The 26221-nt window shown below is 40.7% G+C and overlaps 1 protein-coding gene across 4 annotated transcripts in view; it reads left to right on the plus strand.

Annotated features, from left to right (window-relative positions):
* USP32 (ubiquitin specific peptidase 32) overlaps positions 1-26221 on the plus strand; it is a 252360-nt gene that overhangs the window by 139705 nt on the left and 86434 nt on the right. For all 4 annotated transcript variants that reach the window (XM_056556716.1, XM_056556713.1, XM_056556715.1 and 1 more), the window contains exons 7-12: positions 828-935; positions 2117-2232; positions 2888-2950; positions 6070-6153; positions 22932-22993; positions 23075-23177. In XM_056556716.1, coding sequence (XP_056412691.1) covers positions 828-935; positions 2117-2232; positions 2888-2950; positions 6070-6153; positions 22932-22993; positions 23075-23177 — 536 coding nt within the window. The remainder of the gene's footprint in view (positions 1-827; positions 936-2116; positions 2233-2887; positions 2951-6069; positions 6154-22931; positions 22994-23074; positions 23178-26221) is intronic.

A 26221-nucleotide genomic window follows, 5' to 3' on the forward strand; every position in this document is an offset into this window, starting at 1 on the left:
AGAATAGCAAAGCCACTTTAATTTAGGACCTATTTGTGGGACCTATTCCATGGAACCACACTTATAGTATCTTTTGACAGTACCCTGACACTACAAACAATAAAAGATTTATTAAACAAAGTTTATGAGAATTCTATTGTAAAATTTTGTATGGAGTTTTATACGTTTAAAACTTTATCTTGTGTTTTTGAAACTTTCTATGTCTCGAAGTTTAAAGGGGTACTCCGGCCCTAATACATTTTATCCCCTATCCAAAGGATAGGGTATAAGATGTCTGATCGCATCCGGCACTCTCCCCTCCCATAGACTTGCATTGAGGGGGCGGGGCGTGATGTCACACGAGGGCGGAGCCGTGGTTGTCACGCTACGCATTTGGAGCTTTCAGCGCTGCGGAGAGATCACAAAGGTGGGTGCGCAGTGAGAGATTGCGGGGGTCCCCAGCGGAGGCACCCGCGTGATCAGACATCTTATCCCCTATGCTTTGTATAGGGGATAAGATGTACTAGGACCGGAGTACCCCTTTTAAAAGTGTTTAAAGGGTACCTCCGATGATGGTCCTGGTGGAAGAATGTGTTTAAATTTCGTGACCACTTTGCATTTGTAGACTGAGATTTGCCATGAGACAAACCTGATCAAGAGATGTATTTGCCAGAATTCCCATGCAAGTTTACTTGTTTAGTCAATGCGCTTGAAACTCTCTTTTTACTTATTTTTAGGTAAATTATTTCTGACAAGTCAAATAGTTATGTAGACTATAGAGTTTAATGTTGGTATTTTACAAGAAAAAATAGCAAACTAGATTAACAAGTTGTCTTTTCTTATTTTAGGGTTGTTTAATGCATTTGATGAAAACCGTGACAACCACATAGACTTCAAGGAAATTTCATGTGGTTTATCTGCTTGCTGCAGGGGACCACTAGCTGAGAGACAAAAATGTAACTATCATTTTGCTTTTTATAAAGAAAAGGCCCTTTTTTTCTCGGAAAAAAAAGTGCATGTTATTTAGTTGTTTAAAGCAAAATTTATATGTAAGTGTGTGAAATGCACTTGTCTACATTTAAAATGATCTCCGGTGTTCCCTGTTTTTAATTTCACATTTTTTTAAATTAAGCTTACCGTATATACTCAAGTATAAGCTGAGTTTTTCAGCACGATTTTTCGTGCTGAAAACGCCCCCCTCGGCTTATACTCGAGTGAACTATCCGCCTGTCAATCCCTTCTCAGTGGTCTTCAAAGCCATCGGCGGTCCGGGCATGCTGGGAGTTGTAGTTTTGAAACATCTGGAGGTCCGCAGGTTGAAGACCACTGCCGGGCCTTCATCATCATCCAGACCACTCTTTAGTTTTCTACTCCCCTCCCCTCGGTGGGAAGGAAGGGTGAGCTGGTCCTGGCCATCTATGCTGCAGGGACCATCCGGTGGGAAGGTTTAGTCGTTCTGGCCCGGAGCAGAGGGCCTCCCGGTGAAAATGGACAGCCGGAATGACTAACCCTCCCCACCAGACAGTCCCTGCAGCAAAAATGGCCCAGACCAGCTCACCCTTCCTTCCCACCGAGGGGAGGTGAGTAGAAAACTAAAGGGGGGTCTGGATGATGATGAAGGCTGTAGTAGTCTTCAACCTGCGGACCTCCAGATGTTTCAAAACTCCAACTCCCAGCATGCTGGGAGTTGTAGTTTTGCAACATCTGGATGTCCGCAGGTTGAAGACCACTGATAAAGGGATTGACAGGCTGTGATGATGAAGGGTGGGGGATGATGAGGATGGGGGTGATGAGGACGGGGGTCTGGATGATGACAGGGGGGGGGGGGAATGATGACAGGGGGGATGATGACATATGGGGATAATGTATTTCCCACCCTAGGCTTATAGTAGAGTCAATAACTTTTTTTTTTTTTTTTTTTTTTCCCCCCCCCCTTGGTTTTTGGGGTGAAATTAGGGGCCTCGGCTTATAGTCGGGTCGGCTTATACTCGAGTTTATACGGTAGATTAAAATTAAGAAACACAGATGTTTCAAGTGATCGTTTTAGAAAAGGTTGATATAATGATGAAATGATACATTTGTTCAAAAATGTTGTCTGTTTTATTGCTCCTAATAAAATATATATATTTGTAACTAGTTTGTTTCAAGGTATTTGACATAGACCGTGATGGTGTTTTGTCTCGTACTGAACTGGAAGAGATGGTTCTTGCACTGCTAGAGGTCTGGAAGGATAACCGCACTGATGCCATACCTGTAAGAGATCTGTTCACATATGTTGTTAATGACACTGTCAGCCACTATAGTTATAGTGATATTGAATTTGAAATAATTGTATTTAGTTGTAATGAGGGCATTCAGTCACTGCCCATAACAATCATTCATATCAGAGGTATCCTTTTATCTGGTTAAGGCTCTGATTTCTTTTCTATTAGAGTCCATATATATCCCTCTATTTGTTTGATTTCTACTTTTGGATTATGTATTTGAAATGTTTAATTTGAATACTTTGTCACTTTTATTAAATTAGTTGTTGTCACTCCCAGTAAGTAAGTTTCTATTGATGAAATCAGAGAGGCTTATAGGATATACAGAAATAGTTCACAAGATAGGATCAAACCTTGCGTAGAGGAATAGTGGAGCAGTTGCCCATAGCAACCAATAAGAGTCCAGCTTTCATTTTTAAAAAGGCCTCGGAAATAAAAGCTGGTATCTGATTGGTTTTTGGGCAACTGCCAGTCTTTTCTTCAGCACAAGATGCGATAAAGCTCCCCCATCCTATGCTTTGACATGAATTTACAATGATGCACATTTGGATAGCTATGGTGATACATCTACATTTCTATAATCTTTATGTGGTTTTATAGAATGATACAACTTTTAAATTATACCAATATTCTTTTCCTTACAGGAATTACACTTGAATCTCTCTGATATCATAGACAATATATTAAAAACTCATGACACAACAAAGGTAAGCTGGTCTACAGTATGTTTTTTTATTTTTTATTTTTTTTTATCCATGCATGTGTCAGAACTCGCTCAACAAATTAAAGGTGTTTTCTGAAAATATCTTACCTAAAAGTGACCAGACTATGATAAGTAAAAAAAAAAAAAACTTAACTTCCCTATCGTGATCCCCCTGCCACTGCCATCCCAATAGTGCCATGCCTGCTGCTCACCACCTGCTGATGATATTTCAACACATGGAGGTAGCTGTTTGCCACTGGCTGCAGTGGTGATCCATCTCAGCCAGCAGTTCCTTGTACCTAGACAGAGAGCTAAATCTGGTGAGCAGCGGAGTATCAGAATGTCAATAGTAGGGGAATCATGACAGGTGAGTATACTTTGTTTATTTATTCTGCCCAGAATTAAAGAGGAGGAACCTGTGGTGAAATTGCATTATCTTAAAAAAAAATATAGGGTGTCCTGATCTCACACTATTTTACAGTATTTTAATACTCCGTTCCCAAGATATGAGGGTTTATAGTTTTTCTGACAATTTAGGGAGTATATGCCTAATACACCCCCCCCCCCTAACTGTATTATCCTTCCCATACCTGATATCCACTCCCATTAAAATTAACTTCACCCCCATCTGACTGAATCCCCGAACAGTCAGGCAAACTGTAAATACTCATAGCTCCGAAAAGGAAGGCTGTAATAAGACACTGTAGAAAGGTATTTTTTCAGGACACCCTAAGCTCTTTAATGACAGTAAAATCTAAATTTTTGGGGGTTGGCCACAGGTTCGCTTTAAAAGGATATTACTTGACATCCTCTTTAATTACATATTACTGGTCTAGTGAAGATCACCTGGTTGTATAAATGTTCCTTGGCTTAGGATAATTAAAATAGAATTCTTCCATCAGTACAGCCTTTGACGATCTGCACTGCTGGGCATGTCAATATCAGGGCTGTGGAGTTGAAGTAGTGAATTTATGGCCAATTTTGCAGAACAAAACCAACTTTATCTCTGGCAAAATGAAAATATATTAAAGGGTAACTCTCATTAAAACTAATTTTTGCTATTGCACTCCTTATGGTAAATAAAAAAATATTTTGAATATACTTTGTTTAAAAAAAAAAAGAAGTTTTCTATGTTTTATTTGTGCTTAAAAAAGCTCAAGAGCACATTTCCCCAAACTCATACACAGACTTTGGTGGACCGAAGCCCAAACAGGAAGTGCAACCTGGAGTGCTGAGGGGTGTATGTCCAACCAACAGCATTTAGTTAAGTGTGAGAGGAGCTATGATTGCATGAGGCTGGACACCCCCCCCCCCCCCTCAGCACTCCAGGCTGCACTTCCTGTGATTGGGCTTTGGTCCAAAGTCTGTGTATGAGATGGGGGAAAATGTGCTCTTGAGCTTTTTTAAGCACAAATAAAACATAGAAAACTTCATTATTTTTTTTTTTTAAGCAAAGTATATTAGAAATATTTTTTATTTACCATAAGGAATGCAATAGCAAATTTTTTTTTAAATGAGTTACCATTTAATAAATAAGGCTAGGTTCACATGGCCGTTCTCTCCTGTCCTGATATTCCCCCGTTACTGCTGATAAACTGATAAACATACTAACAAAAGGATGTGAAAGGATGCAGACTGATGCAACAGGATGCCATTTGTCTGTTATTTTAACAGACTATTTAAAAAAATAAATAAAATGTGGCAACCTGTTACATCAGTTTGCACCAGTTTATATCCTTTCTTGTCCGTTTGTCTCTTTTTTTTTTTTTTTTTTGCTCACATCTCTTCTAAGCATGCTCAGAAGTAATTACTGATCAAAAACAGATTGGAAAAAACAGATAAACGTATGCCAACCTTAAATGCTCATCTGTTTTCCATAGACTTCAATGTTAAATTTATTGTATCCGTTTTCTTTTTTTTCTTTTTGGCGGAGAAAAAAAAATACTGCTTGCACCGTCTTTCCCCTGCAAAAAAAAAAAACACAAAAAATGGAATAGAAAGCAAACGGGTGACAAAGGACTGTAGAAAAATCCCATTGACTTCACTGGGATCCTTTTACAGCAATTTGCAAAAGTATCAAACGGATTGCAGAACGTGCATGAATTAACGGGGACAGATGGACATGTGAACGAGCTCTTATTTATTTTTAGAGCCTGTGACCAACCTGTGCAAATTAGATTCCATTATTATATAGCTCTGGGTGCCCTGATCACATGTTTCATGTTCACAAGACATGGGTTTATAGTTTCTACATGAGACTGTACTAAAACCAGCAATGTTTATGCCATAGAGTGGGTTTGTCCAGACGTCAGTCTATAAATTTTTGGCTAGACATGTAAATCCCTTTATACTACATGAAAGAACTTGAATAGTTATGCAATTAAAAATGGGGAAAAATTCAGGGTCTAAAGCCTTAGTAAGTCCACATAGACTCACAGCTGTAATTGTGGTTACAGGAGCCTCTACTAAATACCAGTTTGCAGGGAGTTATATTGTTCCTCACTGTAGTAATTAAAGGGGTATTCCAGGCCAAAACTGTTTTTTTTTTTTTATATATCAACTAGCTCTGGAAAGTTAAACAGACTTGTAAATTACTTCTATTAAAAAATCTTAATTCTTCCAATAGTTATTAGCTTCTGAAGTTGAGTTGTTGTTTTCTGTCTAACTGCTCTCTGATGACTCACGTCCCGGGAGCTGTGCAGTTCCTATGGGGATATTCTCCCATCATGCACAGCTCCCGGGACGTGACATCATCATTGAGCAGTTTGACAGAAAACTTCAGAAGCTAATAACTATTGGAAGGATTAAGATTTTTTAATAGAAGTAATTTACAAATCTGTTTAACTTTCCAGAGCCAGTTGATTTATATAAAAAAAAAAGGTTTTGCCTGGAATACCCCTTTAATATTTTCACTGAAATATGTTTTGTTGCTTAATGTTCAAAAAGGTCAACTTAATCCACTGGGATTCTGTGTTATACAGTAAAACGTTACAGGGGTTGAGATATATTTTGTAGGCTTTTTACCATTATTGTAAGTTTGGCTTTTCCTAAAGTTTGCTTCTGTTTTTTTTTTTTTTATTAAATAAGGTACTTATATTTCTTTCAATTATTTCTTTTCTACAGAGTGGGCATCTCACCCTGGAAGATTATCAGATATGGAGCGTTAAAAGTGCTCTTGCCAATGAGTTTTTAAACCTTCTTTTCCAGGTAAATGTCCTTTAATAAATATGGGTTGATCTTTTTATTTGTGAGCAGATGTGTTTTCCCCAAACTTTATCTATGCTAAAAACTGTCCCCAGACGAATAAAAAATAAATAAAAAAAAAATAAGTAAAAAAGCCCTAAAGTGCTTCAATTGCCATGTGAATATACCCTAACGTGGGTCATTGACCCATCGTAAGAAATTTGGCAAAGGAAGTTGAACCAAAGCTATGTAGTCTGACAAATATCGAACCCCATAGATTCTTTATTTTTTTTTATTATTTTTTTTTAAACTGGGCAAGTAGATGTTTGTTTAGAAAATGATGATGAATATGATTTGGTATGGCCCTTGTACTGTATAGCATGCTGTGTTGGGGCAGTGCGCAACATTTGAAAGTATGCACAGTATCGTAGCCTGTTCTGTAATCTGGTTTGCATGGAGGTTAGCTACATTTTAGGATTTTCCAAGATTTTTTCATTAATGGTTCATCCATAGGTCATTTTCCATGCACATGTGACTGTCTAGAACAGCTTTTCTATTTATGTGAACAGAGCTTAGATACAGTGCCAAACGCATAGCATAGATGTGTTGGTGTATCTAGTGAAGGTGCTGCAAATAAAGGCCACTACTATATCCTGCCCTATATTGATAGGGCCAAGCACAAGCTCTGTCTCCTCTCCACTGATTTCAGTGGTTACATGATCCCATTACTTTGGATGGTCAAGATGACACCCCTCTAAATACTATAGAAGAATGTATAAAAGCATGTAGAGGATAAAACCTTTCAACAAGTGAGTGATCCAGCTCACCTTCCTTGATGTACCGTGCTCGGACCGGTGCCCGGCAAGGCATCCAATATTGAAGAAAGAAGCTGCGGAGGGTCCAGCACTTCGTTGCAACCAGCTTTATTAAAGATACATTACACTAGAGATGAGCGAACTTACAGTAAATTCGATTCGTCACGAACTTCTCGGCTCGGCAGTTGATGACTTATCCTGCATAAATGAGTTCAGCTTTCAGGTGCTCCGGTGGGCTGGAAAAGGTGGATACAGTCCTAGGAAAGAGTCTCAACTGCCGAGCCGAGAATTTCGTGACAAATCGAATTTACTGTAAGTTCACTCATCTCTACATCACACCTTAAAAACGACAGTCAGTCAGACATGTTTCGAGCGCTTGCGCTCGAAACATGTCTGACTGACTGTCGTTTTTATGGTGTGATGTATCTTCAATAAAGCTGCTTGCAACGAAGTGCTGGACCCTCCGTACCTTCTTTCTTCAATAAAACCTTTCAACCTGACTGGAAAACTTGTGCTAGGCATTAACTCTTATCACTCCGACTATTCTTGAGAAAGGTAATCTACTGCTTTATGTAGAAGTGAACGGGATAGAGCAGCTGTGTTTTGGTCATTGGTTAATCGGTCATCACATTATATCCTGAAAATGTTCTAAAGCTCAGAGTCTGAAATAGGAGTCTAAATCAATCAGTCTCACGCTATTACCCATAGTCAGTTCGATTAAACGAATGACAGTTAGAGAGATGGCATTAAGAGAGTAAGTGATGAAAATTGGCCTTTTTTGGCCGTGCATATTCCATTATGGGAGAGTTAAACTAAGCAAGATTCTTTTCATGCTGATGAATGAGAAACCAGGCTTATCTTTTGTTACATTAATTTTCCGACTTTAATATTGTTTCATCTCAGATTATGATGGCAATTATTTTTTTTCTTTGGTTTTATCTAAAAATCCACATTCCTGCAAACATCAGGCTACAATTTATCTCCAGATTAGTTTATCTTACAGTTCTTGACATTCCTATCTTGCCGTACGTTCGCATTTCTTGTAGAAGACGACAAAGCACTGTTGTGTGGGATTTTATACTGTTGAAATACTTTTTACGTAGATAGTAGATAGCTCTTTGCTTATTTGGATTATTTTAAAGGGTTTTATCCAGCCTGTATAAGATAATGGCCTATCCTGAGAAAGAAAAGGTAATTTTTATTAGATCCTCCAGTGTCCGACTCTTGACACCCCTGGCGATCAGCTGCTTAAAGGGGATTCTTATATTCGCTTGTACAATTGATCTATACAAAGTTTGTTAATAGGCAGTTCCTATTTAAAGGAATGAAAATGGGTTATTTAAAGGGGTACTCTGGTGGAAAACATTTTTCTTTTTCATATCAACTGGCTCCAGAATGTTAAACAGATTAGTAAATTACTTCTATTAATAAGTCTTAACCCTTCCGGTACTTATCAGCTGCTTATCAGGAAGTTGAGTTGTTCTTTCCAGTCTGACCACAGTGCTCTCTGTTGACACCTCTGTCTGTGTCAGGAACTGTCCAGAGTAGGAGCAAATCCCCACAGTAAACCTCTCCTGCTCTGGACAGTTCCTGACATGGACAGAGGTGTCAACAGAGAGCACTGTGGTCAGACTGGAAAGAACAACTCAACTTCCTGATAAGCAGCTGATAAGTACCGGAAGGGTTAAGACTTATTAATAGAAGTCATTTACTAATCTGTTTAACATTCTGGAGCCAGTTGATATGAAAAAGAAAAATGTTTTCCACCAGAGTACCCCTTTAAATAACCCATTTTCATTCCTTTAAATAGGCACTGCCTATTAAACTTTGTATAGATCAATTGTACAAGCGAATATAAGAATCCTCTTTAAGCAGCTGATCGCCAGGGGTGTCAAGAGTCGGACACTGGAGGATCTAATAAAAATTACCTTTTCTTTCTGAGCACTGTGGTCAGACTGAAAATAACTACACAACTTTCTCTGTAGTATGCAGCAGCTGATAAGTACTGGAAGGATAAACATTTTTTTTAATAGACGTAATTTACAAACCTGTTTAACTTTCTGGAGTCACCCATTTTTTATTTATTTATTATTCTTGCAGAGTTGCAGGCTTGGTGTACTTTCCTACCTAAGCCTTAAAGTGCATCTGTCCTCTAAATATTGCTAGTAAACAGGTCACACATGTACAAGCTAATAACTCATATTGCAGTCATACCTTTCCTTTGGGATTTTGTTAAAGGAGAACTGCGGTGCCCTTTAACTCACTTTCCTATGTTCCCACGTTGTGCCAATATAGGCGTCCTGTTCCTCCGTTGCTGCGCTGTTTTTTGGGCTCGGATCGTCACAGTGCAGTCAACGTATCGCCGGTTGCAGTGATGTCCCGCCTCGGCCGGTGATAGACTGAGCGCACTGTCATGTAAAGAGTTAGGGCCCTGCCTTCTCCCTGCTGCCTGGGCTCCTTACATGACAGTGCATTCAGCCTATCACCGGCCGAGGTGGGACATTGTTGCGGGCAGCAATACAGCCTATATCGGGGAAACGTAGGAAGGTGAGTTAAAGTTATTTTTGTTTTGTTTTTTCAGTTTTTGCAGCCCGGGCACAGGGGATGTTAAAAGGGTTGCTCCGCAGTTCTCCTTTACTTTATTTCCTTAAAGGGTTACTCTGGTGGAAAACAATTTTTTTTATATCAACTGGTGCCAGAAAGTTAAACAGATTTGTAAATTACTCCTAATTTGGTAAATTGCTCTCTGCTGACACCTCTGTCCTTATCAGGAACTGTCCAGAGTAGAAGCAAATCCCCATAGAAAAACTCCTGTTCTGAACAGTTCCTCACATGGACAGAGGTTTCAGCAGAGAACACTGTGGTCAGACTGGAAAGAAATTCAAAAAGAAAATAACTTTCTCTGTAGTATACAGCAGCTGATATGTACTGGAAGGATTAAGATTTTTTAATAGTAATATACAAATCTGTATAACTTTCTGGCACCAGTTGATTTACCCCAGAGTACCCCTTTAAGAAAGGGTTTTTTGAAGTTTCACGAACAGTGAGAGGCGTGGCCTAGTCCTCTGTATACGCACATTAGACACAAAAAGCTTTATTTTGCTATCTACATCTCCTGCTGCACTTCAGTATGTTCCAAATATAAACATTTGAGTAGTCCAGTCATCTGTTCACACAAAGCGACAAATTAGAAATCACTCTAACTGTCATGGAACAATTGAAATTTGCACGAATTGCTTTTTAAGGTTAAAAATATGAGTCTGAATCGCAGAGGACATGGAATATAAACCATGCAGCCCAATGACTTGTTCACTTATGCTTTCCTGAAACTCTAAATATCATGTTGGATTAAATGCAAAATGACATTCACCCCCAGGGCTTCACAGAACATGCACTTGACTGTGAAAAGTCACTTTGAAAGGTCTTTAAATAGCATTTCTTGGGATTTGTAACCTCACATTATGCTAGCTCTCAAGTCTGTTCTAATGAGCAAAGATGGGGATATATATCTGTATATTTGGTCCTCATTGGAATAGGACTGAGCTGTAGTACCAGACACACCCCGTAGACAAGTAAGGTGTTGCATTTGGGAGAAGGATCGGGGCACAATTTTTAAAAATGAATATGGCTTCTGGACATGGGTTGCCCTGAGCTCACAAGGACTTAAGAGAATTAGCTGTAGAGCCCAAAATTATTATAACCCTACAGCTCCTTGCTTTTCTCCCTTTAGAATTATGATACAGTAGCTATAACTTTGCACATCTGACCAGTAATCATTGAAACAGGTTAAGAGGGTGGAGACCTTTCACTCCCTTCTAATCCTTCTTAATCGGGTTCTATCTTCTTTATATTCCTGTTTTTGTTATTCCTTGGTTATTTGCACCATAGTTCTTAAATCTTAACCTGTTCAGGACCCATGACGTATGCATACGTCTTCACACCCTGGGCCTTAAGGACCCATGACGTATGCATACGTCATGGCTTTTTCCGGTCTCTGCCGCTCGCCGGGCAGAGATCGGAACTGGATGCCTGCTGAAATCCTTCAGCAGGCATCCAGGGCAAACGCCGAGGGGGGCCATGTAGGCCTCCCATGTCGGCGATCGCCGCAAATCGCAAGGGAAATCGCCCTTGCGATCTGCGGCGATACCGGGCTGATCGGGTCTCTGGGACCCGACCGCCCGGTAATTTCGCATGATCCCGGCTGTCACAGACAGCCAGGACCATGCTGGAGTATCGGAGCGAGGTGGCAAGCCGGCCACCTCCTCCGATCCCCTGCGATCTGTCGGTTAGTTAACCGACCAATCGCAGGAGGGGGGGCGGTTACTTCCTCCCGTCCTGCCCGGCCCCTGAAAGTCCGGAGAGGACGGGAGGAAGACCGGAGGACGCGGCGGGGGACGGGGGAGTGCTGGGGACCGGCCCCGGTACTTACCTCGTCCCTGAAGACCCGGATCCAGACGATGAAGACGGCGGCAGCGGCGACAGGTGAGTCGATCTTCAGCCGCGGTCGGGCCCTTTACAGCAATGCACGTCGCCGTAAAGCGACATGCATTGCTGTAATAGGACCCTGTAAACTACAACTCCCAGCATGCCCAGACAGCCCTTGGCGTCTGGGCATGCTGGGAGTTGCAGTTTTGCAACATCTGGAGGTCCACAGTTTGGAGACCACTGTGCCCTTCCAGATGTTGCAAAACTACACATCCTCAGCATGCCCTTACTGTCCAGGCATGCTGGGAGTTGTAGTTATGTAACATCTGGCCCTTCAGATGTTGCAGAACTACAACTCCCAGCATGCCTGGACAGTTTTGGCATACTGGGAGTTGTAGTTTTGCAACATCTGGAAGGGCACAGATTGGGAACCACTGTATCAGTGGTCTGCAAACTGTAGTCCTCCAGATGTTGCAAAACTACAACTCCAAGCATGCTGGGAGTTGTAGTTCGGCAACATCTGGCTCTAAAGATGTTGCCGAACTACTACTCCCAGCATGCCTGAGAATGTTTGGGAGTTGTGGTTTTGCAACAGCTGGAGGCACACTGGTTGGGAAACATTGTTTCCTAACTCAGTGTTTCCCAACCCGTGTGCCTCCAGCTGTTGCAAAACCACAACTCCCAAACATTCTCAGGCATGCTGGGAGTTGTAGTTTTGCAACAGCTGGAGGCCCCCCCCCTGTGAATGTACAGGGTACACTCACATGGGCAGCGGGCTTACAGTGAGTATCAGGCTGCAAGTTTGCGATGCAGCAAATTTTGCGCGGCAGCTCAAACTCGCTGTAATCCCCCGCCCGTGTGACTGTACCCTAAAAACACTACACTACACTAACACAAAATAAAATAAAAAGTAAAAAACACTACATATACACATACCCCTACACAGCCCCCCTCCCCTCCCCAATAAAAATGAAAAACGCCTGGTACGCCACGGTTTCCAAAATGGAGCCTCCAGCTGTTGCAAAACAACAACTCCCAGTATTGCCAGACAGCCGTTGACTGTCCAGGCATGCTGGGAGTTTTGCAACAGCTGGAGGCACCCTGTTTGGGAATCGCTGGCGTAGAATACCCCTATGTCCACCCCTATGCAAATCCCTAATTCAGGCCTCAAATGCGCATGGCGCTCTCACTTTGGAGCCCTGTGGTATTTCAAGGCAACAGAGTAGGGCCACATATGGGGTATCGCCGTACTCGGGAGAAATTGACTAACAAATCTTGGGGGTCTTTTTCTCCTTTCACCCCTTATGAAAAGGTGAAGTTGGGGTCTACACCAGCATGTTAGTGTAAAAAAATAAACTTTTTACACTAACATGCTGGTGTTGCCCTATACTTTTCATTTTGACAAGAGGTAAAGGGGAAAAAAGCGCCACAAAATTTGTAACACAATTTCTCCCGAGTACGGAGGTACCCCATATGTGGGCGTAAAGTGTTCTGGGGGCGCACAACAAGGCCCAGAAGGGAGAGTGCGCCATGTACATTTGAGGTGATTTGCACAGGGGTGGCTGATTGTTACAGCGGTTTTGACAAACGCAAAAAAAATAAAACCCCACATGTGACCCCATTTCGGAAACTACACCCCTCACGGAATGTAATGAGGGGTGCAGTGAGAATTTACCCCCCACTGGTGTCTGACAGATCTTTGGAACAGTGGGCTGTGCAAATTAAAAATGTTGTACAGCCCACTGTTCCAAAGATATGACAGACACCAGTGGGGGGTAAATGCTCATTTTATGCCTTGTTACGTTCCTCAAGGGGTCTAGTTTCCAAAATGGTATGCCATGTGGGGGTTATTTTGCTGTCCTGGCACCATATGGGCTTCCTAAATGCGACATGCCCCCCGAGCAAAATTTGCTCTCAAAAAGCCAAATATGACTCCTTCTCTTCTGAGCATTGTAGTTCGCCCGTAGTGCACTTCAGGTCAACTTATGGGGTACCTCCATAATCAGAAGAGATGTGGTTACAAATTTTGGGGGGTATTTTCTGCTATTAACCCTTGCAAAAATGTGAAATTTGGGGGGAAACACACATTTTAGTGATTTTTTTTAATTTTTTTTTTACGTATGCAAAAGTCGTGAAACCCCTGTGGGGTATTAAGGCTCACTTTATTTCTTGTTACGTTCCACAAGGGGTCTAGTTTCCAAAATGGTATGCCATGTGTTTTTTTTTTGCTGTCCTGGCACCATAGGGGCTTCCTAAATGCGACATGCCCCCGAGCAAAATTTGCTCTCAAAAAGCCAAATATGACTCCTTCTCTTCTGAGCATTGTAGTTCACCCATAGTACACTTCAGGTCAACTTATGGGGTACCTTCATACTCAGAAGAGATGGGGTTACAATGTTTGGGGGGTATTTTCTGCTATTAACCCTTGCAAAAATGTGAAATTTGGGGGGAAACACACATTTTAGTGAAATTTTATTTTTATTTTTTTACATATGCAAAAGTCGTGAAACCCCTGTGGGGTATTAAGGCTCACTTTATTCCTTGTTACGTACCTCAAGGGGTCTAGTTTCCAAAATGGTATGCCATGTGGGGGATTTTTGCTGTTCTGGCACCATAGGGGCTTCCTAAATGCAACATGCCTCCCAAAAACCATTTCAAAAAAACGTACTCTCCAAAATCCCCTTGTCGCTCCTTCGCTTCTGAGCCCTCTACTGCGCCCACCGAACACTTTACATAGACATATGAGGTATGTGCTTACTCGAGAGAAATTGGGCTACAAATATAAGTATACATTTTCTCCTTTTTCCCCTTGTAAAAATTCAAAAATTGGGTCTACAAGAACATGCGAGTGTAAAAAATGGAGATTGTGAATTTTCTCCTTCACTTTGCTGTTATTCCTGTGAAACACCTAAAGGGTTAAAACGCGGACTGAATGTCATTTTGAATACTCTGGGTGGTGCAGTTTTTATAATGGGGTCATTTGTGGGGTATTTCTAATATGAAGACCCTTCAAATCCACTTCAAACCTGAACTGGTCCATGAAAAATTGTGAGTTTGGAAATTTTGTGAAAAATTGGAAAATTGCTGCTGAACTTTGAAGCCCTCTGGTGACTTCCAAAAGTAAAAACACGTAAATTTTATGATGCAAACATAAAATAGACATATTGTATATGTGAATAAAAAAAATATTATTTGGAATATCCATTTTCCTTACAAGCAGAGAGCTTCAAAGTTAAAAAAATGCAAAACTTTCAAATTTTTCATAAAATGTTGGGATTTTTCACCAAGAAAGGATGCAAGATACCACAAAATTTTACCACTATGTTAAAGTAGAATATGTCACGAAAAAACAATCTCGGAATCAGAATGATAACTAAAAGCATTCCAGAGTTATTAATGTTTAAAGTGACAGTGGTCAGAATTGCAAAAAATGGCCGGGTCCTGAGGTGTAAAATGGCTGGGTCCTTAAAGGGTTAAATAACCTTATTCTAAGTTTGTTTTTGTATTATTTTTTTCTTTAAATAAATTAAACTTTCCCCTCTGCTAGCCTAAATAGATGGATTTTCACAATAGCCGTGTAACAGAGAAATTGTCAAATTGTCGTACAATCTCCAGTATGGGGATGTTAACACTTCTCTGGTGGAATACATTCTTTAAAGGGGTATTCCGGTGAAAAACTTTTTTATTTTTTTTTTTTTATTTTTTTTTTTAAATCAACTGGTGCCAGAAAGTTAAACAGATTTGTAAATTACTTCTATTAAAAAATCTTAATCCTTCCAGTACTTATTAGCTGCTGAATACTACGGTGGAAATTATTTTCCGTTTGAAACACAGAGCTGTCTGCTGACATCATAAGCACAATGCTCTCTGCTGACATCTCTGTCCATTTTAGGAACTGTCCAGAGTAAAAGGAAATCCCCATAGCAAACATATGCTGTTCTGGACAGTTCCTAAAAGGGACAGAGATGTCAGCAGAGAGCACTGTGCTCGTGATGTCAGCAGACAGCTCTGTGTTTGAAAAAGAAAAGAATTTCCTCTGTAGTATTCAGCAGCTAATAAGTACAGGAAGGATTAAGATTTTTTAATAGAAGTAATTTACAAATCTGTTTAACTTTCTGGCACCAGTTAATTTAAAAATAATTATATAAAATAAAATAAAAAAAATAAAAAAGTTTTTCACCGGAGTACCCCTTTTAACGACCACGGACATAAATGTACGTCCTGGTTTGGTGGGACTTCCCGCACCAGGACGTACATTTACGTCCTGTGTATGACCGCGAGCATCGGAAGGGTGCTTGCGTCATACACGGCCATAATGGCCAACATCCGCGATCGCGCGGATGTCCGCCATTAACCCCTCAGATGCCATGATCAATACAGATCACTGCATCTGCGGCATTGCGGTACTTTGGTTGGATGATCGGATCGCCCGCAGCGCTGCCGCATCGATCCAATCATCCAGCATGGCGGCCGGAGGTCCCCTCACCTGGCTTCGGCCGTCTCCCGGGGTCTTCTGCTCTAGTCTGCGATTGAGCAGACCAGAGCAGAAGATAACCGATAATACTGAGCAGTGCTATGTCCTATGCATAGCACTGAACAGTATTAGCAATCAAATGATTGCTATAAATATTCACCTATGGGGACATAAAAAGTGTAAAAAGTGTAAAAAAAAAAAAAAAAAAGTTGAAAAATGTAAAAATAAAAAGTAAAAAAAAAGGAAAAAATCTCCTCCCCCAATAAAAATGAAAATTGTCAGTTTTTCCCATTTTACCCCCAAAAAGCGTTACATTTTTTTTTTATAAACATATTTGGTATCGCCGCATGCGTAAATGTCTGAACTATCAAAATATAATGTTAATGATCCCGTACGCTGAATGGCGTAAACGTAAAAAATAAAAAAAAAAGTACTAAAATGCTGCTTTTTTGTCACATTTTATTTAAAAAAAATTAATAAAAAATGATCTAAAAGTTTTAGATATGCAAATGTGGTATCTAAAAAAAAGTACAGATGACGGCGCAAAAAATTTGCCCTCATACCGCCCTATATACGGAAAAATGAAAAAGTTATAGGTGGTCAAAATAGGGCGATTTTAGATTACTGATTTTGTACAAAAAGTTTTAGATTTTTTTTAAGCGGTACAAAAATATAAAAGTATCTAGCCATGAGTATCATTTTAATCATATTAACCCACAGAATAAAGAACACATGTCATTTTTATCGTAAAGTGTATAGTGTGAAAACAAAAACCCTCCAAAATGTGCAAAATTTTGGTTCTCATTTAAATTTCCTCCCTAAAATTTTTTTTGGGGGGGTTCGCCGTACATTTTATGGTTAAATGAGAGGATTCATTACAAAGTACAATTGGTCACGCAAAAAACAAGCCCTTATATGGGTCTGTAGATGGAAATATAAAAGAGTTATGGATTTTAGAAGGCGAGGAGGAAAAAGCAAAAACGCAAAAATAAAATTGGCCTGGTCTTTAAGGTGAAAATGGGCTTGTCATTAAGGGGTTAAGTCAGTCAAATGGCGCTGCTTCTCACTAGTTGTCCCATGCATTATCTTTGTCCAGAATACATTATGAGCTACTGCCAGCCATGAAAACATTGGAATATGATATAGTAAATTCTATTGTCAACAGATGGGATTGATAATTTTTACATTAGGTTGAACACTCATTGGCCCTTATTTACCAAGAGTGTTGTGTAGGTTTCTTTGTGGGTTTTAATTCCCTACATTTTATTTTCCACGGTATTTACTAAGGTTTCCCTACATTTTCCACTTTTCCTACACTTTGCTTTTTTTTTTACACATGTTCTGACCTGTCGGGTTTCCTCAGCTCAAATCCACCACATTTTATGTGGAAACCTTAGTAAATATGTTGGGTTTTTGTGAAAATGTCGGGAACACGCCCCTTTTCTGTGACCACACCCCTTTTTTTCTGACAGCCATGCCCCTTTTTTGGGTTTTCTTAGTAAAATGGAGAGTTAGTCGGGTTTTCTTTTTTTTTTTTTCAATTCTGGCGCAAATTCTGGCACAGACAGATTTCTGGCGCAATGCGCCAGAATCTGGCACACAAGCCAACAAAACATGCTTGCAATAGTAAATGAGGGCCACTGTGTTTGAGGTCATAACATGTGTATTACCACTTTTGTATAATTATTATGTTCACCATATTACAATGTAGAAGAAAAGTGTAGGACGGCAGAGTGGCTAAGCTGAGCTCTATCTATAGCTTTCCAGTTATTCCGACACTGTAGAAAGGCTATATAAATTCTGTAATACCCTTAAGCCCTGCTGCTTACAAGAAAGCTGCTTATCATGTGGAATGATGACCTGATATATATGTTTGTCGGTGTCAAATGATCCAAGAATCAAGCATCTGGGTAATACAAGTATTTATTGTGCTAGAAAAAGTCAGCTTTATATAATGCAGCGTACTATGTGCTCGTGCCAGATTACTGCTTTTAAAAGTGGAATTCCATAGAAATGGATGTAAGAGAGTCCATTGTGAGAAGAGAAAAGGCCGCACTTTGTTGATAAAAGAGAGCACTCGCTGACGTTTATATATACTGTTCTTTCTCAGTGACTTGTGCTGTATGGAAGCGTATTGTCAAGACATGATATGGCATTAAGTACTTTTACATCATTCAGTTAATTTTGATTACTTATTTAACCCCTTAATGACCAAGAGTTTTTCAGTTTTTGCACCTTAATTTTTTCCTCCTTACCTTTTAATAATCATAACCCTTTCAATTTTGCACCTAAAAATCCATTTGATGGCTTATTTTTTGTGCCACCAATTCTACTTTCTAATGACATCAGTCATTGTACCCAAAAATCTAAGGCGAAATGGTAAATAAAAATATAATTGAGCGACAAAATTCAAGAAAAAATGCAGTTTTGTAAATTTTGGGGGCTTTTGTTTGTACGCAGTACATTTTTTGGTAAAAACGACACCTTATCTTCTGTAGGTCTATACGATTAAAATAATACCCTACTTATATAGGTTTGATTTTGTATTACTTCTGAAAAAAATTATGACTACATACAGAAAAATTTATAAGTTTAAAATTGTCCTTCTGCCCCCCTATAATTTTTTTATTTTTCCACGTATGGGGCGGTATGAGGGCTCCTATTTCGTGGCATGATCTGAAGTTTTTATCTGTACCATTTTTGTTTTGATTGGACTTTTTTAATCGCCTTTTTTTTCCCATTTTTTATGGTATAAAAAGTGACCAAAATATGCTATTTTGGACTTTGTAATTCTTTTGCACATACGCCATTGACCTTGCGGTTTAATTAACAATATATTTTTATAATTTGGACATTTACACACGTGGTGATACCACAAATGTTTGTTTATTCTTTTTACACAGTTTTTCTTTTACATTTTTTTTTAATGGGAAATGGGGTGAGATTCAAACTTTTATTAGGTAAAGGGTTAAATGCCATTTATTAACTCTTTTTTTTACACTTTTTTTTTTGCAATGTGAAAGCCCCCATAGGGGACTATAACATTGCACACACTGAATGCAAGCACTGTTCAATGCTATGCAATAACATAGCATTGATCAGTGTTATCTGCGCTTGATTGCTCAAGCCTGGATCTCAGGCTTGCAGCAATCAAACACCGATCGGACAGCATGGAGCCAGGTAGGGACAGCCTCCTGCTGTCCTCTCAGCTGTTCGGGATGCAGCAATATCACCGCGACGGTCCCGAACAGATCCACTGAGCTAGCCGGTATCGATTTCTCCCATTTTCTAAAGGGTTAATACCGGACATCAGCTCGATCGGTGATGTCCGGTATTAGCCGTGGGTCCCGGTTGCTGATAGCAACCGGGACCCCTCAGATACGAAGCGCGCTTCACAGATCGGGAGTCGGCCACTGATGTAAATATGTCAGTGGTCGTTAAGGGGTTAAACAACGTGGAAGGGCACTGGGCATTTGGATTACATTTTTTTTGTAATCCTGTCAAAGTACGGAACACAACTGTGTAAATTAAAAAATCAATCTTTATTGTTGCACATATTTAAAAACACAAGCAAAGAAATATAGATATAAAATGGACCAGCAGCAGGTCACAGCACAGGGCAAAAGTTATAATAATTACATATATAAGGTGCTAATGGACATAAAAAAGGGTTCAATGTCTGAACAGGTATATAGCTAGATAATAATAATAATAATTTATTTATATAGCGCCTACAGATTCCGCAGCGCTTACAATTATGGGGTACAAACAAAGACAAGTATCAGACATAATATTACACAATAACTATTCAAACAAGAGGTGTGGGGATATGTTGAGGCCAATTAGAGAATGTTATAGACCTGTCTGAAGAGAAGTTCGGATTATGGAAGATGTTAGTGTGAGATCATTAGCAGATCGTAGAGAACGTGTAGGATGGTAGACAGAGATGAGAGAGATCAAGCTTATTGTACAAACAGGACATCCCCGCTATAACAAAAATACACCATATGGTAATATACAGCAGTGAAAATCAAGACATCAAATTGTTAACTCTGAGGGATAAATGGGATAGGGATGGAGGATAAGTGAGCTCAAAAACAATAGTTATAGAGCCTCATCCAACCGCCATCAGCATGAAGCCAACCAGATACAAACCCCATACACCATTAGAAGTAAACAATGTGCTGTACTTACATGCCCAGGATTGTGGTCACTGTGGTGGGGGACTCCCTGAGGAAGCATAAAGCGAAACAGCGTAGGGGTGGTCATAGTCCTGGGCATGTAAGTACAGCATCTTGTTTGCTCCTAATGGTATATGGGATTTCTACTTGTCTGGCTTCACGCAGATGGTGGTTGGATGATGCTCTAAAACATATTGTTTCTGATCACACCTATCCTCCGTCCCTGTCTCATTTATCCCTTAGAGCTGACAATTTGATGTCTTCATTCTTATGGCTGTATACTATCATATGGTGTGTTTTTGTTATAGTAAAGATGTCCTGGTTATATAAATAGGCTTGCTTTAGTATCTTAATTGTTTGGACATTGAACTTTTTTCCAGCACCTTAGATATATGATAACAATACTTGTTGCCCTGTACTATGACTTGTTTATTTCTAACTGCTGCTGGTCCATTTTATATTCTCCTTTACTTGTGTTTTTAAACATGTGTAACAATAAAGATTACGTTTTTAATTCATACAGTTGTGTTCTGCATCTTGATAGGCTTACATTAAATTTTTTTGTGCAATAAGGTTAGTTTTCCCCATTGATAGAAAAACCCTAAAATCCAACTACATGTGGGATATTGTTTTTTATTTACTGGCTTTGTTAACTATGCTTAAAGGGGTATTCCGGGCAAAAACATCTCATCCCCTATCGAAAGGATAGGGCATAAGATGTCTGATCGCGGGGGGCCCACTGCTGGGACCCCACGTGATCTCCCTGCAGCAGCCCGCATTCTATGCGTAGCTGCGTCAGAAGTTTCGGAAACCTCCGGGCTTCCGAGACGGGGACGTGACGTCACGCCACACCACGCCCCCTCCATTCATGTCTATGGGAGGGGGTGTTGCGGCCGTTACGCCCCCTCCCATAAAAAAGAATGGAGGGGGCGGGGCATGACGTCACGTCCCCATCTCGGAAGCCTGGAGGTTTCCGAAACTTCAGACGCAACTACGCATAGAATGTGGGCTGCTGTAGGGAGGACGCGGGAGGTCCCAGCGGCGGGCCCCCCGCGATCAGACATCTTATCCCCTATCCTTTCGATAGGGGATAATATGTTTTTGCCCGGAATACCCCTTTACCTTGAAATTGGAGACATGTTCTACAAGTTTACAATATTTGGACCTCCGCTAACACTGAGATGTACTTTTCCCAACACAGCAGCAATGGCAGCCACCCAACTGTTCAGGGAACTGCAGTTTGCCCCATAAACTTGTGCAGGGAACTGCAGCATGGCTCCCATCCCCCATAAGGTGCACAATATGTAGCCATGTATTGCTTAACTGGTTAAAAAAGTGAAGGGGATGCAGTGCTAAATCAGGTCTGGGGACCCATAATTCTCACGACCGATTGGGCACCAAAGGTCAAACCCCAACAGATCCTAGCAGTATGCCGTTACTTTATGAGTTTATAGAAAACCCACTTTGATGCATTGGTTGCATTTGACACAGTTTTTTTTTTTTTTAACCTTTTCTAACCTTTTTTATGCTTTCAGTGTATTTGTATAATGTAGATAATAAGATTATATTTATAATAAACATTTCTTATAAAAAGGGTCATATTTTTGGGTGAAAAAATTCTGTCCATGCAGCTGTTGCCTGTGTCACTCAAATATAGGAAGTTTGGGCAGTAGGGCTCTGTGCAGGCTCCTGGCTTGTTAATCATCCGGCTGTGTGAGCCGGGGGGGGGGGGGGGGGTGTCACAGAAACCCAGTGCACAGAGCCCCGCTTGTCCCCAGCGCACAGAGCCCCGCTTGTCCCCAGCGCACAGAGCCCCGCTTGTCCCCAGCGCACAGAGCCCCGCTTGTCCCCAGCGCACAGAGCCCCGCTTGTCCCCAGCGCACAGAGCCCCGCTTGTCCCCAGCGCACAGAGCCCAGCTTGTCCCCAGCGCACAGAGCCCCGCTTGTCCCCAGCGCACAGAGCCCCGCTTGTCCCCAGCGCACAGAGCCCCGCTTGTCCCCAGCGCACAGAGCCCCGCTTGTCCCCAGCGCACAGAGCCCCGCTTGTCCCCAGCGCACAGAGCCCCGCTTGTCCCCAGCGCACAGAGCCCCGCTTGTCCCCAGCGCACAGAGCCCCGCTTGTCCCCAGCGCACAGAGCCCCGCTTGTCCCCAGCGCACAGAGCCCCGCTTGTCCCCAGCGCACAGAGCCCCGCTTGTCCCCAGCGCACAGAGCCCCGCTTGTCCCCAGCGCACAGAGCCCCGCTTGTCCCCAGCGCACAGAGCCCCGCTTGTCCCCAGCGCACAGAGCCCCGCTTGTCCCCAGCGCACAGAGCCCCGCTTGTCCCCAGCGCACAGAGCCCCGCTTGTCCCCAGCGCACAGAGCCCCGCTTGTCCCCAGCGCACAGAGCCCCGCTTGTCCCCAGCGCACAGAGCCCCGCTTGTCCCCAGCGCACAGAGCCCCGCTTGTCCCCAGCACACAGAGCCCCGCTTGTCCCCAGCGCAGATACTTGTCTCTCTTTCTTTTGGTGGGCTTAGTTTTGTTTTTTTACTTAATTATTTATTGAAGATATTATTTTTAGAATGAAATAATAAACATTTTTAATCCTGCATGTTTTTTTCTGTGTGTATGTGTTTCTTGTGTGCATATGTGTATAAAACCTTTTATGCGTATAAAACCTTTGTACATATGACAATTCTGATTGGTGTTGACGTTGAATAACAATCTTAAGGAGAAAAGTGAAGACACTTTGGAATATGTAAAGGAATTACCTTTTATTTGCTCCTTTAATCCATTGTGACCAGATAAGGGAAAAGGGTTATGGCCTTAAAAGTAGGCAAAGAAACGATTTGTTCTATTAATAGTATTTTTCTTATTAGGATAGAGCCTGTATGTAATGCTTTACATTGTTCTATTTTCTCATCTTTAGGTTTGCCACATAGTTTTGGGTTTAAGACCAGCCACCCCAGAAGAAGAAGGGCAGATCATCAGGTAGAGCATAGTCATGTATGGATCATGTAAACAGTGTTTTATAGTCCATTATTTTAACATATATATTTTTTTTGTCTGCAGGGGATGGTTGGAAAGAGAGGGTCGACATGGACTTCAATTTGGGCACAACTGGTTTCTTATATCTATGCAGTGGTGGCAGCAGTGGAAGGAATATGTGAAATATGTAAGCTTTTTTTTTTTAAGAGGCTTTAAGCACTCTGTATGTAGATGTATATTTGTAAAAAACATGAATTTTGTTTTTCTAACTTAACCAAAAAGCATGATTTATTCTTCAGTTCCTTGATAGTAAATGGCTTTTATTGAAGTTTATAAGCCTCTTGTCCTAACAAAATGGATTTAAAAAATAATCAATATATACATACGTCATGGCCGAAAATGTTGGCACCCCTGACATTTTTTTTAGAACATGAAGTATTTCTCACAGAAAAGGATTGCAGTAACACATGTTTTGCTTTACACATGTTTATTCCCTTTGTGAGTATTGGGCATGTTTATTCCCTTAGTGAGTATTAGATCTGGGCTCATTGCTGGCCACTTCAGAACTCTCCAGCGATTTGTTGCCATCCATTTCTGGGTGCTTTTTGACGTATGTTTTGAGTCATTGTCCTTCTGAAAGGCCCAAGATCTCGGATGCAAACCCAGCTTTCTGATACTGGGCTGTACAGTGCGACCCAAAATCCGTTGGTAATCCTCAGATTTCATGATGCCTTGCACACATTCGAGGCACCCAGTGCCAGAGGCAGAAAAACAACCCCAAAACATAAATGAACCTCCACCATATTTTACTGTAGGTACTGTGTTCTTATCTTTGTAGGCCTCATTCCATTTTCGGTAAACAGTAGGATGATGTTCTTTACCAAAAAGCTATATCTTGATCTCATCTGTCCACAAGACGTTTTCCCAGTAGGATTTTGGCTTACTCAAGTTCATTTTGGCAAAATGTAGTCTTGCTTTCTATGTCTCTGTGTCAGCAGTGGGGGTCCTGCTGGGTCTCCTGCCATAGCGTTTCATTTTATTTTAATGTGGATGGATAGCTTGCGCTGACACTGATGCTCCCTGCAGGACAGCTTGAATATTTTTGGAAATTGTTTGGGGCTGCTTATCCCCCATCCGGACTATTCTGCGTTGACACCTTTCATAAATTTTCTCTTCCGTCCACACCCAGGGGGATTAGCTACAGTGCCACGGGTTGCAAACTTCTTGATAATGTTGCGCACTGTGATCAAAGGCAAATCTAGATCTCTGGAGATGGACTTGTAACCTTGAGATTGTTGAGATAGTTCTCTTCTCCTCTTTCTGTTGTCCATGTTTAGTGTGGCAAACCTACTAAAATCTGGCCTCACAACACATAAAGAGGTATTAAATAATAACAGTTTAACCCCACCTGGATTAACAAGACCTCTTTATATAATGTGTCTAAACTAAAACATAACTTTTATTGCTTATTAAATAATATAGTGACTGGTGAGAATCACACTATTTAAAAACACAGCCCCCTTGTCTCTAAAAATTCTGAATTCTGAAAAGAACCGCTGGTGGCCTCAATATGACATGAGAGCATTCATATGTGTTTATATGTACACCATTAAATACACCATTGTATCAAATATTGGAGACATCTGATGTCTTCCGTATATAATGATTGGTTGACAGAAAGGGATTCCGTGATTGGAGCTGAGGATAATGATGTCAGGGATACACCATATAAAAGGAATCATTTGTGACCAACATTCAATGCTGTCAGTTGTCCTCCTTGATAAAGCCACCGGGTGGCGAAACATGTCGGGGTGTGACAGTATTATATTTTAATTTGCAACCCCCAAGTGTCCTCTATAAAAGGCATTAATAAGAGGTTATACAACACTGGTTTTGTGACCTGCGGTGCACAGCAGGTCATTGGATTACCTCTATAGTTCATATAAGAGCACACTATATATGGAAGACATCAGATGTCTCCAATATTTGATACAATGGTGTATTTAATGGTGTACATATAAACACCTATAAGTGCTCTCATGTCATATTGAAGCCACCAGTGGTTCTTTTGACACTCAGAATTTTTAGAGACACAAAAGGGGCTGGGTTTTTAAATAGTGTGATTCTCACCGTTCACTATATTATTTAGCAAGCAATAAAAGTTATGTTTTAGTTTAGACACATTAAATATAGAGGTCATGTTAACCCCGGTGGGGTTAAACTGTTGTTATTGTTTAGTGTGGCACACAATGCAAAAACTAAGTGAATCTCTCCCCTTTTTATCTCTTTTCAAGTGTGATTTTTACATTGCCCACACCTGTTATTTGCCCCAGGTGAGTTTAAGGACTGAGGGTTTTTCCGTTTTTGCACTTTGGTTTTTTCTCCTTACCTTAAAAAAATCTACTGTGAAACGGAAAAAAAAAAAATCACTGTGCGAGAAAATTGTAGAAAAAGCGCCATTTTGTAAGTTTTGAGGTCTTCCATTTCTACGCAGTAAATTTTTTGTTAAAAATGACACCTTCTCTTTATTCTCTAGGTCCATATGATTAAATTGATACCCTATTTATATAGGTTTGATTTTGTCATATTTCTGGAAAAAATCATAACTACACGCAGGAAAATTTATACCTTTAAAATTGTCATTTTCTTACCCAATAAATTTTTATTTTTCCCGCGTACGGGCGATATGAGGGCTAATTTTTGGCGCTGTGATCTGACATTTTTAGGGGTTCCATTTTTGTATTGATCAGACTTCTTGATCGCTTTTTATTTATTTTTCCATTATATAAAAAGTGACCAAAAATACCCTATTTTGGACTATCTTGCGCGCAAGCCATTGACTGTGCGGATTAATTAATGATATTTTTTTATAATTTGGACATTTCCGCACGCGACGATACCACATATGTTTATTTTTATTTACACGGTTTGTTTTTGTTTTTTTAAATGTGAAAAGGGGGTTGATTCAAACTTTTATTAGGGAAGGGGTTAAATAGTCTTAACTTTTTCTTCACTTTTTTTGGCAGTGTTATAGCCCCCTCTAGTGGCTAGAATACTGCACTAACTGATCTTTTACATTGATCACTGGTGTCTTATACAATACCATACCATTGATCAATGATTCTGCCGCTTGACTGCTCATGCCTGGATCTCAGGCACTGAGCAGTCATACGGCGACGCAGGAGGAAGGTAAGGACCCTCCTGCGGTCCCGAACAGCCCCCTGAGCTAGC

The sequence above is a fragment of the Hyla sarda genome, chromosome 2, assembly GCF_029499605.1.
Source record: "Hyla sarda isolate aHylSar1 chromosome 2, aHylSar1.hap1, whole genome shotgun sequence".
NCBI classification, from domain to species: domain Eukaryota; kingdom Metazoa; phylum Chordata; class Amphibia; order Anura; family Hylidae; genus Hyla; species Hyla sarda.